The sequence below is a fragment of the Molothrus ater genome, chromosome 2 (genome assembly GCF_012460135.2).
Source record: "Molothrus ater isolate BHLD 08-10-18 breed brown headed cowbird chromosome 2, BPBGC_Mater_1.1, whole genome shotgun sequence".
NCBI classification, from domain to species: Eukaryota; Metazoa; Chordata; class Aves; order Passeriformes; family Icteridae; genus Molothrus; species Molothrus ater.
In genome coordinates, this window is record NC_050479.2 from 90930641 (window position 1) to 90947654 (window position 17014).

The following is a 17014-nucleotide window of genomic DNA, read 5'->3' on the forward strand; positions in this document are numbered from 1 at the left end:
CCCCGCCGGGGATAAGCCAATCAAGAGTGAGAACGCTCTGGCCGCTCGAGCAGGCAGCCAATGGGTTGAGAGGAGCAGCAAGAACGCGAGTCGCGATTGGCGGGCGGGCCGGTGGCCGGGCGTTGTTGCTAAGCAGGGTAAAGATGGCGGCTCTGGACAGGGTCAAGGTGCTGGTGCTGGGCGACTCCGGTGAGTCTGTGTTCCCTGGCCGTGTGCCCTGTGGCCACTCCCTGGCGATCTGCTCCTCGCCTCCCTCCCCGTTACCCGCTGAGGGGCCGGCACCGCCCGTGCTCACTCCGTGCTGCTCTCGGCCTCGCCACCTGTAACCCTGGCGCCGCCTCCCAGGAGTTGTTCTCTCTCTGTGCGCTTGCAGGTGTCGGGAAGTCGTCCCTCGTTCACCTCTTGTGCCACAACCAGGTGCTGGGAAACCCGTCATGGACTGTGGGCTGCTCCGTGGATGTGCGAGTAGGTGACATGCACGGCCTCTTGGTGGCCCTGAGCTGTGTAAGGGAAGGGCCTTGACTTTTTATTTCAATGACTTACCGCCCCAGAAAGAGGTGTACTTTGATCATGTGTTTCGCTGAGGGCTTGATCTTCTGATGCAAGTAGCGTCAAACGTGAGCCAAGCACTTGTGTAAGCAAGTTTTGACCTTCCAGGGTTGTCACTGTCAGACAAGACATTTATCACTCGTAGCGCTGCTCCCTGCTGCAGTGGCCACTGGCGTGTCACAGGACGGCCAGCTCATTGAGAAACAGGCAAGGACCAGCCAAATTGTCAGCCAAACACAGTGGGGAAAACCAGTTCACTCATTTAACTAGTGGGAACACAGGAAAGCTCTGGATGATGCTCATATGTTTGAAAAACAAATTAAAATTTAGGGCCTGGCATGCTTCAGTGCTCTTAGACCCAACTGAAGAAATTGACAGGAGAAATTTATTGTTGAGACCTGGACACCAGGAAGGCAGAATTTATAAACCACAAAGACATGTTAGAGAAAGCAGAGTTAAAGAAGAAACTAACAGGCAATATGACTCTTCCCTACCTGGGAAAAAGATAATAAAAAAGGCTGAAAAAGTGGGCTAGTTAGCATGAGAAGTGAGAAATCAATAACCAATAGAAGATTGAATACTAATTAATGAAGAGAACTGTGTCACTTGTAAGCCGGTGAGCACTAATTCCTTTGTTTGCCAAAATGTATAAACAACTGTAAGTTTTGGTGACTGATGTACACATTTGGTGAAGTGCTACTCATGCACCTCACTGCTGAATAAAGTAGTGATGATTTTCTAACCTAACTGGGTTAGAGAGTTTATATCCTGGTTTTTGGTGACAGTTGTGACCATGGGGTTGCTGCTCCTCCTGACTGCTTGCTGCAGGACCTGCTGTGGGAAGAATGAGGATGCTCCTCCAGCAGTTCTTTGGCCCAGCCTGCAGCACTCATGGGACATTGATAAATGCTTTTTCCTTCAACACTCTTTGCTGCATTCTCCTTGAAATGCATTGCCCTAGGTTAGAAATGTATTTCCAAAATCTGAGGAGAGGAACATGGCAGTCCTGTTTGATTGTGGGCAAAACTACTCAGCAGATCTGGGGGCAGAAGTTGTTGACTAATTCAGTTGAGATGTCAGAGTTTGGTAGGAAAAAGATGTGGTTAGTTGGAATCCATGTCTGTCACCTGTGTTAATACTCGTGCAGTGCTGCCAGTGATGCTGGTTTTAACAACTGTAAGAAGTCAAGACCTTAATTTTTCCATTTGCTTTAGCAAAACACTGTGTCTGAGCACATAATGAGATGTTGGGTTTGTTAACACTGAGATGCTCCCTGTTCACTCGCCAGGCTCCCTCTCACATGAGATGGTGATCTCCATCTCTGTGGTGTCCAGTGGCTGCTGCTTGACTCATTCCATCTCTCTTCCACTTGAGAGGTTTGAAACAGTGTCAGCATGAGAATTTCCAAATTTCTATCCAAGTACAATAATCCTTCCAGCTGTGCCATGTGGATTAACTCCTGTGACAGGGTGCTGTGGTTATGTGTGATGTGAATTTTTCATCAGATCCATGACTACAAAGAAGGAACTCCAGAAGAGAAGACCTATTACATTGAGCTGTGGGATGTTGGAGGTTCTGTGGGCAGTGCCACCAGTGTGAAAAGCACACGAGCAGTGTTCTATAATTTGCTGAATGGTAAGTCTGCTTGGTGTAAATATGGTTTTAATACTGTTTCTGTAAGGAGCTGTCCCTTGGTCCTGGGGCAGAGTTCCAGGCAGCCTGCCTGAGGGCTACATTGTTCTCCTTTCTGATTTATACAGGAAAAATGATATTATTTGTAGGCAGAATTTTATGGATTCAGTTGTGAACAGCAGATATTTCGGGCAAACCTGTGCAGATGAACCCTATCAACCTTTCCCTTCAGCCTTGTGCAGCTGGCACAGCAGGGAGGCTTTGAAGGTGCAGTGAAGGTGTATCAGACCTTCACCTTTCTGGGTCTGATATACTGCAGAAATATGATTTCTATTTTTTGAGAGATTTTTTATTATTTATATGTTCTTATCTGTTCGGTTGTAAAGCTTACAGCAGAAAAATGATTCTTTCAGTTTTTATGAACTTTGATAGTTACATCCTACCCTGGCAAATTTGAACTGTGTGCCATAAAATTGCCATATGCTGATAACCATCTTGCCTCTGCTCATTTAGCTTACCAACTTATTTTTAAGAGTTGAATCTTGCAACTTGCTGCATACGTAGGAAGTAGTATTTTGTGCCTTCTGTTGAGATATTGTCTTAAAGGCCTAGTAGTTCATCTGTGTCTCTAACAAGAGTAAATCAGATATTATAAACATAACAGTACAGTACTTCAGTTGTTACTTTTTGTCATCCCAGGATAGTTCACTAAAAATAGAGGTGTATCAGACTAAGAACTGCTTCTGAAAATCTGGCTGAAGTGTTCTGTTTGATTCTCTTTGCTTATTCCCACTCATTTGAAGACTTTTCAGTAACATGTTAAGCCACCCAATAAACGTTTTTGGCCTGTGACTAACTAGTTATTTCTCCCTCTTTTCTCAGGGGGAAAACTGTGTTAGGTACCTCTTGCTTATACTGTTAACCAGATTTCTGTGTATGAGAATTGAGTTGTGCCCTCAAAGCAAGCCTCTTTGGTATATGAAAAAAAAATTGATTTCTTTTTAATACCAAATCTACAGTGTGCCAAGGAGTGTGGGTCAGACTTGGAAATACCTTAGAACAGCCCATTAGGAAATGAAGTCTTGGACTTGTGCATCTGAGTTACAATTGATGACATTAAAATAGAGTTATTTATCTCCACTGCCCAAAAGATACTAATTAGACAGCTTGCATATGAGGAGCGTTGACTTTGGTAGTTAACCTTGGGTCTTGTTTCTTTCATTAGATTAATTTCTCCATTAGAGCTTGTCTCACAAATTGCCTCTGCTTGACCTGATTTAAGAAGAGAAGATGAATGCATTCCTTCTGCCTGACTGCTTGTGCTTTCTGGGCTTGCAGTGGTCTGAAAGCCAGTCAGTGTTTGGTTGTGGCAGCAGCTGAGCAGGCTGCTGGGTTGCTGACCAGTCTGGTACACTTTGGTTTTGGATTATCCACAGATCTTCCTCTTTGCTGACTCTCCACCTGGTGTGGGGACTGTGATAGCTGAGGACAGTGACTGGGCAGTGAGGATTTGGCTTGCACACCTTGTTGTGGGAGGAGCATTTCTTTGAGTCCTGCCTGCTCTTTTTGGATGTTGACAGCCTTTTCCTGCTGGTGCAGCTAACTGTGCAGGTTTTAGGTGGAGCAGATAAGGAAACTGACCAATCAAAGACATAACTGAGGGAGAGTGTGGAGGTGGAGAGTGTTTCTCACTGGCTGTGCAGCACTGCCTCTGGATCTGTTGCTGTAGGCCAAGTTATGTTGTATCAGGCATTTTCTCTCTACACTGGGGGTGGTCATGCAGCAGAGTTGCCTTTTTATAGTGTTACTGAGATAAATGCTTTGAAATAGGGCTACAGCTGTGATAGCTGGGAACTCTTGTGGGAGAGTCTGTGCACAGTCATGTGGGGCAGTGGAAAATGTTTGTGGAAATGTGGTTTGTTCATAGCAGTGGGTGGCACCTCTGGAAGTTATGGTGAAAGACTAAATTAGTAAGTTTTTTCCACCTGTAGGCTGTGAAGTGTTTTGAGAATGAATCCTAATGCAGATAAGGGATATCATTCCATTTTGTCCTTGAATTGATGGTAGTTTGAAGTCTGGAGGAAGTGGGAACATTCCACATATTGCAGAAGGTGTGAATAAATAGAAGAAATTTGCTAGCAGGAGTTGGTAATTGAGTTAGGAACTGTGGTTATCAGAAGTGGGTGTCTGTTAATAGCACAGCTAGGAAGCTTGACTCTGTCTCAGAATTTACATTTTGAGGGCTCATGGTAATGAAAAATGCTAGAAACTTAATCTTAAGTACAATAAATCTTATTTATTCATGCTTTTACCAGCCATTTAATGGACTATGAAATTTTGTTGGTGTCAGTTTTCCCTTTGGATACCTCTCCAAATATGTAGCGTTAATTCTTGGAAATGCAGGAAAGCTATAGTTCTCTCTGAACTCTTTTGAAACAAAGAAAAAGCCTTCAGACTTTATAGATGGTGGGATAAAAGATAATTATGTTTACCAGAGAAAGGCTGAATTTTCTGCTGCAGTAATATAGAATTTCAGTATCATGAGAAGTAGACAGAATCAGTGAATGCCTGCAAGCCTTTTGCAGATTAAAGCCTGAGATGGTTGTTTGTTTCCTGCTTTCATATGATTTTTCTCTTAGCTCTTAGCCAATTCTTGATAAGCAGCTTTAAAAAACCTGTTGCATCCTGATATTTTTCAGCCTTACTTATTCACTGTAACTGAACTGCTTATACATCCCTTCATTCTCAGATATCTGGGAACCTGTGGGTGTCATTTTGGTAAGATAAGGAGGAGAATATGTATCTTTAAATGGCATCTTGCTGTCTTGTCTTTCACTCCAGGGATAATTTTAGTGCATGACTTGACCAACAAGAAATCATCCCAGAATTTGTATCGCTGGTCTTTGGAAGCACTCAACAGAGATGTTGCTCCAACAGGAGTTCTTGTGACAAATGGGTGAGTGAAAAACAAACATGCAGAGCTCAGACATGGTGATTCCAAGCAGTTGCACAAGTTTTTGTTCCTCTCTAAGAGTGCTTGGTCTCCACAGGAAAGTACATGTGGTTAGACTTTGAAGAAAGAAAGAAAGAAATGGGGAATATCAAAGAAAGTTGTCTGTTGATTGTTCTTTTTCTTTTATACTGCCAGGCAATATCAGGCAGTTCTGACAGCAGATTCCCAAACTGGGTGGCAGAGACCTTGCTTTAAGGGAAAACATGTTTATGCATCCTTTATTTTTCTGAGTCCTCTGTGAGAGTGGGTCCAGTTCCAGTTACAAGATTTCTCTGTCTGCACTGAGAGATGCCATTGTACAGGAAATGTCATGGGATAATGTGTCTGGGCAAACAGGACCATGCACCAAGACTGAGGAAGTTCATTTTTGGTTTGCTGGGGGAGTAATTTTAGGAGCGTGGCTAAAAGAGCTTAGAAAACTCTGCTCAAACAGCATGTTCATAATTCACACCTTGTCAAGGATTTCCTCCTGCACCTCTTTGCTCCTGTCATCCATTTAGTCAAGGAGGTTTTTAAAATCATTGCTAAACCTCACATGTGAGCAGGAAGGCAATAGTGAGGAGTGGCTTTTTGTGGGAAAAATATCAATTGTTTATCTGTCTGTTCTGGAACAGAGAACAGTTCTGTAGAAATGTAGGAAATGGGAAGAGGATTTGCATTGTATAAACTGCAAAATTCTCCAGTGTCTTCACAGACAGGTTCTTCACAATTGTTTTAATTTTCAGAAGTTTAACTTTTGTCAAGGACAGATGTTCAGCCACCAGCAATTCTTGCTCAAGTTCTTGCTGTTGGTACTTGCTATAAAGCTTGGTTTAGGTAAAAAATTACAGACAAGTGATTATCCTAGCTAAGGAGAGTGATTGAAGCTTGGATTCCTATGTAGTGACTTAGATGCAGAAGCCCTTCCTTAGTTTAAAGGTATTGCACATTTTAACCATTTTAACTTAGATAAATGTTAATAACTCAATTACTGGTTTTTGAGAGGCACAGGGGAGGTGATGTTGTGCTTGTGCCCACTTACATGGCCATTGCCTCATTCAGGATTGTCTTTGTTTCCCTCATCAGCGACTATGACCGTGAACAGTTTGGTGATAACCAGATCCCACTGCTGGTAATAGGAACTAAACTGGATCAGATCCCAGAAACTAAGAGGAATGAAGTTTTGACCAGAACAGCATTCTTGGCTGAGGATTTCAATGCTGAAGAGATAAATTTGGTTTGTATCCTTGTCATCTTTGTTGTTTTTCTTTTGTATAGGAGTGAGTCCAATTTTTAGTAAGTAAAGATGTAACAAAAATTTGGCTTTTGGAGATTTTTCCAGTAGTGCCAGTCATTCACATTTCTGTTGGCTCTGCCCCTTGCTTGATGAAACAGATATCTTTGTTTCACTACAGGGAGATGTAAGGGGTATTAGGTAAGGTCTCTTAAGCTTTGAATTGCTGGCTGGGAGTTAAATTTTCTTTTTCTTGTTCATAACTCTGACATAGACTGTCTTTGAATTAAACATGAAGATGACTTTATATAGATCTATGGGTATAAAAATATACACCTGCTGTGTGAATGCCTGTAAACACACCCCCAATCTCAGGTGTAGCCTGTACAAATCCCTGCCTGACTGCACAGCTGGTGGTGGCAGGAAGATGTGGAGCATATGGGGGGTTGCTTGGAATTCTGCAGTTGGTCTTTTCTCTGAAGCGACTGTGGAGCAGAAATCAGCAGATCCATTGTTTTCCCTTGCTGATGGTGTGTCAGGGAAAGGGTATGTTCTATTTCCTTGTGTTTGGCTTCTTTGCACTGATTTCTTGAGCTTGGTTTGTTGTTGTCTTTTGGGTGTTCTAGGACTGCACCAATCCTCGTTATCTGGCTGCAGGTTCATCCAATGCTGTCAAACTAAGTAGGTTTTTTGATAAGGTAAGTCAATGAAATGATGTTTTATTGTCCTGTGCATCAAATGTTGGGATTTGAGCATGAACAACAGTTTAAGCTGCTCCTTTCATGTTCACTCTCTGAGTTGGTTCAAGCCAGGTGTGGGGAGGGCAAAGATTGATCTGCTTTTGGAGATAGCTGATCTGCTTGAAGATTTAGTTCCTGATCTGCATAGAGCATTGAAAAAGAACTCACAAATGTGCAAAGACACTCTACTTATGCTTTTGAAGTTGTCTGGCAGGTCAGAGGGGTTGCAGCATTCTGAGGTAGTAATGTGGTAGAGCTACCAAGACTGGTTAGCTCTGTTGAACCTAATTAAAGCAAGCTTTAGGAATTAAAAAATTAATTAAGAATATTATTCTCCCTTCCTGAAAAAGAGGCCATTAAGGTCCACTGTGAAAATGAGAGAAGGAATGCTCTGTTTTAAGCATCCTCTGGGCAAAATAGCATAGTGGGGCTACTGTGCAGTGGTAGGAGCCAGTATCCCTGCCGAGGGAATGGGAGTAACTGAGTCTGAAGCAGAAGACACACAAACCATCACCTCCATTACCCAGGAGGGCTGTGTTGAAGTTGAGGATGATTAGACAGACAGCTTGTCTAAGAATGGCTGTAGGTGGCCACTGCTGTGTGTGCTAGAGCACTGCACTAAAGCGGTAGGCCTGGAGCAGAGATGTGGGGTCAGACCTTGTCCCAGTTCGCCCTGAGTTTCAGTGCTCATGTGTGAAGGTAGGTTGCAATCTGACGTTATGGATGTGCTGTGCAAGCTGAGATCATTCTCTGTTGTTCCCAGGTCATAGAGAAGAGATACATCTTGAGAGATGGCAATCAGGTTTGTCGCTTTTCCTCCTCTTTTGTTTCATTTCTCCCTGTGTAATGTGAACTGCTGACATAGTTCTCTTTAAAACACAATTTCATGCAACCTAAATGGCAATCTGTGCTGGTAATTTCATTCTTGTATCTGTGGGAGCACAGCTGTTAAGGCTAGACAGAAGAATGGCTGACTTTTGTCAGCTGAAGTATTTGTCTGTAAAGTGATTGGCAGTGAAATAATTAAGTATGCTAACATAGTAGAAGTTGGAAGAGTGAGGTAAAATGGGCAAATATGATTTCTTTCAGCTCTGTCAGCTTCAGGCTGTTTGGTTGCAGATTAAGGCCAGAGATGCTATCCTGAAGGTCAATAAAAGGGGTTTTTTTGTACAGCTGGAACAAGATTTTATGTTTAATACAGGTAGTTTCCAGAGACTCAGTGGAGCCACAAGGAAAATGGCAGTATGATATCAGCTTGTAATTCATTCCTAAAGGACTGAATTCACTGTTTTCAGCCAGATGGGGAAGTACTAGCAAAATGACTTCTAGTTTGGGCAGACCGCTTCAGCTTTTGTGCCCCCCACCTCCCCACGTGCAGTCTGCCATGCAGGGAGTAGTGAAGTTGCATTTACCTTATGTAAAGCTGTTGCAAATTACCATGAAAAGCATCTCTGGAGTACAGTCACACCTGTACATTGTTAGAGGTAGCTGTGCTGAAAGCCCCTGGGGTGTGGGGGGGAAATAGTCACAGATTACAAAATGCTTCCTCTCTTTGAGTGCTGCTGTAGTGCCTTTTGAAAATAAATTTGCTTTTACCTCTTTTAGTTCTGCATGATGCCTTTTTTATTCCCCTCTCCTCCCCACATTCTAGTGAAAGGAAGTTTCTCTTTCATGGGAATAATATCTTAATGCAGAAACCTGCTTTTGTGCTGGTTGTCTCTGATGCATGATGTAAGATTTTTATTTTTATCATTTGATCCTATTTAGTGGCTAGCCAGGGATTAACTATACATTCCTTTTGGCTGTGTGCCAAAGCCTGCAGCCTGCTGATGACTGTCTGCTTCCCTGACAGGAGCTCAAAAGCTCAAAACAAATCTTAAACAGCAAACAATCATGTTTAAAGAGGCAAAAGCCAAATTGGAAATGGAGACTTCAATGCAAGCTCTTAATGTTACCATTTGAAGTTATCTACGTAATGTGACTCTTACCAATGTGTTTGTGGGTTTTCTACAATAGGTTACTACAATTATTCGTGTTTTGAGGTATTTCTGTTTTAAACTTCTTCAGGATGAAAAGAATGATAAGTTTCAAATGGTTCATAGCTATGGCTTCAATCAGATATGTGATAAATAAATAATTGTTCCTCTTAATTAGTGACTTTGATGTAAAAAATGCTAAAGCAGATAACTGTTTACCTATGATGTTCAGGTACTTTTTAGTTATAATGATTGCATTTTTCCTCTTTAAATTTCTCTTTAAGCAGTTTTCATGAGGTGAACCTTTGTACAAAATCTGCCTGATTTTATTCTTAGAGATGATTGCTTTTCAGAGATGAATAAACCAGTACCTTAGTGAATACCTTGCATATTTGAGTTTTGGGCCTGAAAACCCCAAGTAAATTTAATCTGTGGAGTTTTTAGTGGACTTTTATTTTGGGAAAGCTCTTCAGCTCTCAGCTTACCAGTGAAGTGTGTAACCTGAGCAATCTGCTGTGAATTGTAGATTATGTTTTTGTCCCCACCATCCATACATGCCCATGTTCTTCTGGCATGATTTGTAGGGCTTGGTTGACTCCCTCCATTTTAATAGACTGTATTTCCTATGAATGTGTGGAATTGCTTTGGGAGGGTGTGTCTACAGGGTCTGCTGTTCCTGCTTGTTTGTAGTGAGTAAGGTAAAAGTTACTTGGCCTGTAATCAAATAGTTTTATGATGCCAATAGGGCAGATAAGCAGCATTAGAAAGCAGCACATCACTTTCTTTCAGGGATTCACAGGTGCATTGGATTGAAAATCTGTCTGAAATGCTGTTAAGGCCAGAGAAGCTTCTGATGGTTTCAAGTAGATTTTCTTTGTAAACGTCCATTGTCACTGTGTAAGCAGTGTCTGCAGATGGGCTGCAAAAGCAGGAGTGCTAATCCTTTGTATTGTTGCAGCCATTTCTGTCCCAATGATTTTCTTTAAGCTTTCAGTCATTGATAGAACTGCCACTGAAATGCTGCTGCCCAAGGTTTGAAGGCATAAAGCCTCAACAGCTCTTTGAAAGGACTTGGTTTATATTGTTTTATAGTTTTAAAAATGAATGGAGGGGAAATTTTTGTATGCACTTGAATCTGCTTTGAAATCTGTCTTTGAAATCTGTCATTAACAGATGACAGATTGACATCTGTCCTGTGTTAGGATTGAGGCTTTCAATTTCCCTTGCCAAAAAGTCTTAAGGAGCCCCACAGAACAGATGAGCCATAGTGGAGCTGTGCAGTGTTTAATTAGAGCTGCTCCTCTAGCAGTCAGCTGAAGCACTGTGGCCCTGATTCTGGAGATGGCAGAGGTGGAATTGCTGCAGTTGGCTTGGTAACAGTGTGGGCTAGAGGGAGCTCCTGCTGATTCTGACATGACAACTTGTCTTCCCTGCCTCTAGATTCCTGGCTTCTCTGAAAGGAAGAGGTTTGGAGGAGGAACACTGAAGAGCCTTCATTATGACTGAGCAGTGGAGAAGTGGAAGACAACTTCTCTGAGTTCCTAAAGACATTCCCGTTCCCACTGGATGCTCAAAGACAGTAATGCTTCTGTCAAGCAGAGTAAAATGATATTACAGCTGGCTAGCCTGCTGACGCTTCTGTTGTTGGAAAAGACTTGGAAAGGTTTTGGAAAACCTTTTGGAAAGGTTTTTCAAAAACCTAATTGGGATCCTAGAGTATTGCTTAGGATTGCAGACCATCTGGATCTATGGGAACATCTGGGGAAAGTGTGCAATAAGTTGAATGCCTCTCACTGCTGTGGGAAACTTCATCATACACAGCACATGTATGTGACATCCTTGTCTCAATTTGAAAAACTTATGGACAGTCTTTGCAATGATTTGCATTCATTTTACCTCTAAAGAAAAGATGACATTGAGTGGACCTCTCATGTACAGTAAAGTGACCAAAAGAAGTGAGCAAAACATAATGATGGGTAAGGAGTGGTCTGGAAAATAATGGAATGCCTTCATTTAATGAATGGAGTCTTGTTTCACCTAGAGCACACTGTTCATCCCTATCCAAAAGGGATAAAAGCAATAGGCAAGATATGAAAAAAGATTTGAAGCCTTAAAAAGAAAATCATTAGTAGAAAACAACTGGTGTTAGTTCTGCTGCTTAAATTAAAATTGTTTACTTTGGAGAGGGCAAAGTAAATCAGGTTCTCCTGTTTATCTTTTCATAATTGATTGTGGTCTTGTTTTTTATATTAAATTAAAAGGCAATTCATTGAAAACTGAAAAAAAGTGTGTTTTTATATAGTGCTTATTTGGAACATATGTGACATGGTCCTACTGAGTCTGAGGACTTAGTGGATTCAGAAAACATGGAATGTAAGAACATCCTCTGAATTAGAACGGATAGAAATTTAGAAGGGATATAAAGCTCTGTAAAAAGTAGGAACTGAGCATGATTGGGACGAGAGTTCTGTGAAATGGATGTTTCCTTTACATAGTTAGCACTAAGGATAAAGGAGACTTGTTCTGGTCTGATCTCCTGTGCAGGGTCTTGCTTTCCTAAATTGCCCAAGCTTTGCACGTTTCTCACCTTGCTAGAATTCCATGGAGTGGTAAAAGCCTGATTTATGGCTGTTCCTTCTTTCCACACCCTCCTCACAGTCACCTCTAATGGTTAAGCCTCTGGCAAAGGCCAACTAAGAGCTGGAGTTAGATATAAATAGAGATTAATAATAAATGGGGATAGAAGAAAGTAAAATGCCGGTGTGAAATCGACAGGGAGCAGAGTTCGGCAGTCTCTGGATTACCTCTGCCTGCAGCTCTTCTGGCAGCTGCTTGGAAATAAATGGAAACCTGCCTACTGCCACTAATCAGGCACAAAAGTGACAGCTGGGGGCACCAGTCAAACTTATTAAAAAGATGGATGCTTTGCTTTTCCTTAGGCCATTTCCAGAAAGGTCTGGGAGCAGTTGTAAACATGAGTGCAGTAAGTTTTTAGGTGCTTGTGTGAAATAGGTTGTTGCTTTACAGTTAGTTTACAACCAGAAGAAACAAAGTACCAAAATATTCATAATAAAGAGCACATGTGTGAGCTGTGCAGCTCGTGACAGCCCCAGTGTCTGTCTCTGATCCTTTGACAATGAAAGCTGGAATTGTTTTGTCAAGGTCAGGTGGCAGTCTTAGGGTAACCAGATCTGGTCTCCCTCAGGTTCCTAAGGAGCTGCAGAGCAGAACAAGCAAGCTGTAGTGCTATTCCCTCCTTCACCTTTAGTGCCAAACTCCTGACTGCAGCTCACCTGTCTGTGTGTTTTAAAGTAGGCCTCTAATCCAGAATAAGTATCTTGTTTATTTAGATCTCAGCAGGTCACCACAATTAGGTATGTTTTTTCCTTCTTGGGACAAGGTGATGTGTAATGGAGTTGTACGTGTGGATGATGTTACATTTATTTGTGCAGGGAGTTCCAGCTTGTCAGAACCAGGAGTATGTGAGCAGCTGGAGTTAGTTACGTTGCTTTTCCACCTTACCTGTTTCAGCTGTCCAAAAATGGTTCACTTGCAAGCTTAGGGATGTGACACCAGACAACTTTTCTATGTCAAACCTGTTTTATGTGTTTTACCTTCCTTTTCTCTGCACACACACACCTCTTCCATGCCCTGTCACCCTTCTGTCTGTCTTGCCTCTGCCTATATCTCATTCCCTGTTCCCACAAATTCTATCCCTCTTTCTCTCCCCGTTTACCACATTTGTCTGACCCCTCTGTATCACAAGAAGTCGCAAAGAGGAGTCTTGTTTCCTGCTTGGCTCTCTGGTTTCCCTTTTTTCCCCATTTTCCTCTCAGTTTCTCTGTGCCATCCATTGTCTCTCTTGCTGTACCACTGAAATGCTGTTTCTCTGTTTTCCTTCATCTCTGGTCCTGTCTGTCCCTGGTTTGTATTACATGCACACACATTTCACACCAAAACATTGTTACCCAGTCCCTTTAGATTCAAGCTGCTCAATGTCTCTGTGTTATTTCCCAGGCAGAAATGTGTGCCCAGGTGCTGTGTTCCAGAGGTGTCAGTGAAGGTGGCTCATGCAAGTACATGTGAGATGGGTTGGACCTCCCATACAGGTGAAATGTAGAGCAAATAAACCATGAGCCTTCCCTGTTCCCGGGGGCTTGGCAGAGCTTTTTGATTGATCTATGACCACTTTGATGACTGGGGGGATCATCAGAATGAGTATGAGTATGTCCTTAATGTGGAAAATTTAGCAAGGATGCCACTGGCTTTTTAAGCATGTGAAACCTAACCAGTAATGGGATTTTGGGTGCAACCTTAATATGAATTTTCATTATTGATTATATTTGCAGAGGCAGCTGCAATATGCTCCGTTTGTCACGAATGAGGGATGAACTGCTGTGTTGTAGCCTGCAGTCTGTATCAGTCAGCTGTGGTGAAGTCAGGGTCTGGGTTCTCATTTCTCAGTGGATAACAAGGTGACAGTTTTCACTGATTGAAAACCTGCTTCTGCTTTTCAGCAAAGGGAGCTTAATCCTTCTATTTCTTTTGTTAGTCAGTTCCTCTTGTTAGAAGTCATGTTTCTGTCTCACGATCCTTACAAGGATGCTGGTTACTTTGATTCCTTTGTAGGGTTGAGCAAGTGTGTGGCTTAGTGCACTAGTTTGCTTCGACAGAAAGCCATTATCATTATTGATGAACCTGTCACTGCCTGGCAAGTTACCAGGAAGTGTGCAGAGGTAAAGCTTTCCTTAGGGTGTGCTTTGCTGCAGCACTCTGTGTTAAGGTCCTCAGACACACAGGGATTGTAGGAAAAAAAAACATCACTTAGTTTTCAGGTGGAAGAGGAGAAGAAAAATAAAAGCAGTTCCAGTCTTTAATTTCAAGTAGCAATGGCTAAGCTCTCCCATCTAGTGAGGGACTGTGACATGTAGCCAAAAGTATTATTCTTACTATTTATTATCCACTTGTGCTACTGTTTTTATTCTGACATCTGATCAGTAAGCGTGGAAAATATATTTCTTTATGGTACATGAGGACACAAAGTAGAAATTAGGAAGCATCTCTGTCACTAACAGTGGCCATGTGAGCAGCATAAGGGATTTCCAGTTGTGCAGGCAAAGCTGCAATGAGCATCAATACTCAGGTCCTGACTCTAAATGGATCTTGAAATGAGATGCAGCTCCCTAACAGTGAGAGTGATGATGTCTGAAACAGTTACTGGAAAAAAAAAGGCGGATTTGTCAATGTTTAGAGTTTCTCAGAGTAGCATTAGCTGCTTTGGGAAAGGCAAGCTTTAGCACAGCTTTGAGGACAAGTCCCCAGCATGTGTGTAAGGAAGGTGGTTTAGATGTTCAGAGCTCTCTGTGGCAGCAAAGAGACTGTGAAATCTAACTTTGGCAGTTCGGCTGTTTAGCCAACACCTGCTGCAAATACCATTAAATACAGAAATGTGGTTTCTTTTTCCTACTTTGGCATTGTATTGCTGAGGTACAGCTTCTTGTGCCCCTTGGCCTTACATGTGCACAGAAATGCTGGTTCCATACCTACTGAAATTGCACAGGGAGGTTTATTCTCAGCATACCACCACGGACTTCTCTCAAAAAGATGCTGAACGCAAGACAAGCTCATAAATAAAAACACATGCTCTTTCTTGACTAGTTCAAAATGAAATCTGGACTGTATGAGCAAACCAACTTAAAATTCAATCATATTTTTGAATAAGAGGAGCATGAAGGGAAATAGTGGGTGATTAACCCATGCACATCTACGTTCCCTTTGACCTGAAAGTTAATGTTTGCACAGTGGAAATGCACTGCTGGCTTTGGGTTAAAAATTGTTTAAAGGACAAGGATGCCTAGTAGCTGTGAAGGCTACAACTATGGTCAGAGCTTCTATCTTTCTGTCTGATACCATCTGCTTTTCCTGAGGCTTGTTCTGCTGTGGCTTACATGGGTTTGATGGACTGTGCTACCCTTACTGAATAAAAGGTCAGATTGCAAATTCAAAGTGGCTGTCCAAAATTAGCACCAGAGTGGGGAAGGACAGAACAAAGCAATGTGACTAAATTTCTGCTGACTTCTAAGAGTGGTGGTTCTAGCTTGCAGGCAGAAACATCACAGCAACGTGAGCAGGTGGCTTCTCCAGCTTCTATTCATGCAGCATCTGCTTTTTGGCAACAATGAGTGTGTGCTTTCTGCTGCAGACAACTTTTATGATCTTTCCTGCACAAATAAATGATAATAATTAACCTGTCTGGCATCTCCTGCTGAACAGTCCCAGAAAAATGACAAGGACATATTTCATAAGAGCCACTCTACAGGAAAGTACATGTTATTAAAAAGAGCCTTTTTTAAAACATTGCTGTAGGCAGTGATTTAAAAAAAAGTATAAACATTATTGCTTTATTTTGCTATATTGTGATGAAAGGTTCAAAAAAGAGGTTAATTCTCCTGGTACTGAGTAGTACACTATCACATAAACAAAGACAGCTGGTCTAAAGAGCTCCTGTCCAATTTAGCAGTGTGTAAAGGGTTAACAAGCAAAGAACAGATGCAAGTTGAGGAAGCTGTAATCACAGAGACAGAAGTGAATGAGGATATTTACTAATAGGTACATCACTGATGCATTGTAGCTGATGAAGATAGGAGAAGTTGGTCAGTTTAGAAGCAGGGTGCATCACTGTGAAAAGCAACAGATTGTTGCAACAGGAGGGGCACAAATACATCAGAAAGGATTTGCCTCAGTCGCCCCTGACATCTTTTGCTCACAGGAGGGAAGAGCTTGACTCTTGGGGCTGGACAATGCCTTACTGCAGGACACAGTGGTGAGCTGTGATCCAATAATAGTTCACACCATGGCCCCACTACCTGAATCAGCAGGAAACAAAATGCCTTTTAATGCATATGCTGTGAATTCAAAATTTTTTTAGTCCCCTTTTTCTGTTGGATCAAATACAAGCTGCTTCAACTTCTCATTGAAATGAAATATTTTCCATTCTCCTCCTCATCTTTCATTCATCACCAGGATGTTGAACACTATCTGCTAAATTTTCAAGCAAGTCCCTTGGTATTTTCATGCTGCCTCTCTGAAGTAGAAGAGCTCTTTGAAGACCTCTTCAGATGCCTCTGAGAACAGTTCACAAGTAATAAGCTGCTGGTATGCAGGTACCATCCAGATGTGGATGCATCATGTAGCAAATACAGTGCTATGGATGTCTTTTGCTTTTTGACATAGTTCTTTTGGGTCTTGTTATGTCTTTTAGCTGGAATCTCCTTGGAGTAAAGGCCAGGTAAAGACATGCACTGGATAACATCATGAACCCAGAAAGGTGGCTGAGAAAACATGGAATGCTTTTAATGCTCATTCTTCCAGGCTTAATTCATTGTGTTTATGCCCCATGTTTATTGTCCTGGTTTAGGGCAAGCTTGGGAGGAAGTCACCCTAGGACCTTTACGCAAAAGCAATTAATCATGTTTCCATGTTTCATAGTTACATGACAATAAATACAGTTGCTAAAATATTAATGAAGTACATCTATATTTCATGTTACATAAGATTTATAGTCAAGATTTATACTGCAACTAACTAAAGGAGTTGTTTAGGCTAAATCACAGAATTACTGAGCCTGGATGTGACCTTTGGAGATATCTCATCCAATCCTCTGCTCAAGGAGGGTCAGCTGGAGCAGGTTGCCCAGGACCATATCCAGATGGATTTTGAATGGTGGAAAATGCACAACCTCTCTGTGCAATCTATTCCAGTGTTTGACCACCACTTAATATTCACATTTATGGACAAGAAGGGAAGTCCACAGAGCTACAGGCTAGTCAGCCCAACCTCCATCCCTCAGAAGGGATACTTCAAGGCAACTAATCCTGGAAAATATTTTCAC

At 41.9% G+C, this 17014-nt stretch overlaps 1 protein-coding gene across 1 annotated transcript; it reads left to right on the forward strand.

The window, feature by feature from the left end:
• The first annotated feature begins 131 nt into the window (after window positions 1-131).
• On the forward strand, window positions 132-12229 carry RABL3 (RAB, member of RAS oncogene family like 3). The gene is made up of 8 exons (XM_036387945.2): window positions 132-189; window positions 374-465; window positions 2055-2184; window positions 5023-5137; window positions 6260-6410; window positions 7034-7105; window positions 7911-7949; window positions 10564-12229. Exons 1-8 carry the CDS (start codon window positions 144-146, stop codon window positions 10627-10629), a joined length of 711 nt encoding a protein of 236 aa, XP_036243838.1. The 5' UTR covers window positions 132-143; the 3' UTR covers window positions 10630-12229.
• Window positions 12230-17014: the final 4785 nt, after the last annotated feature.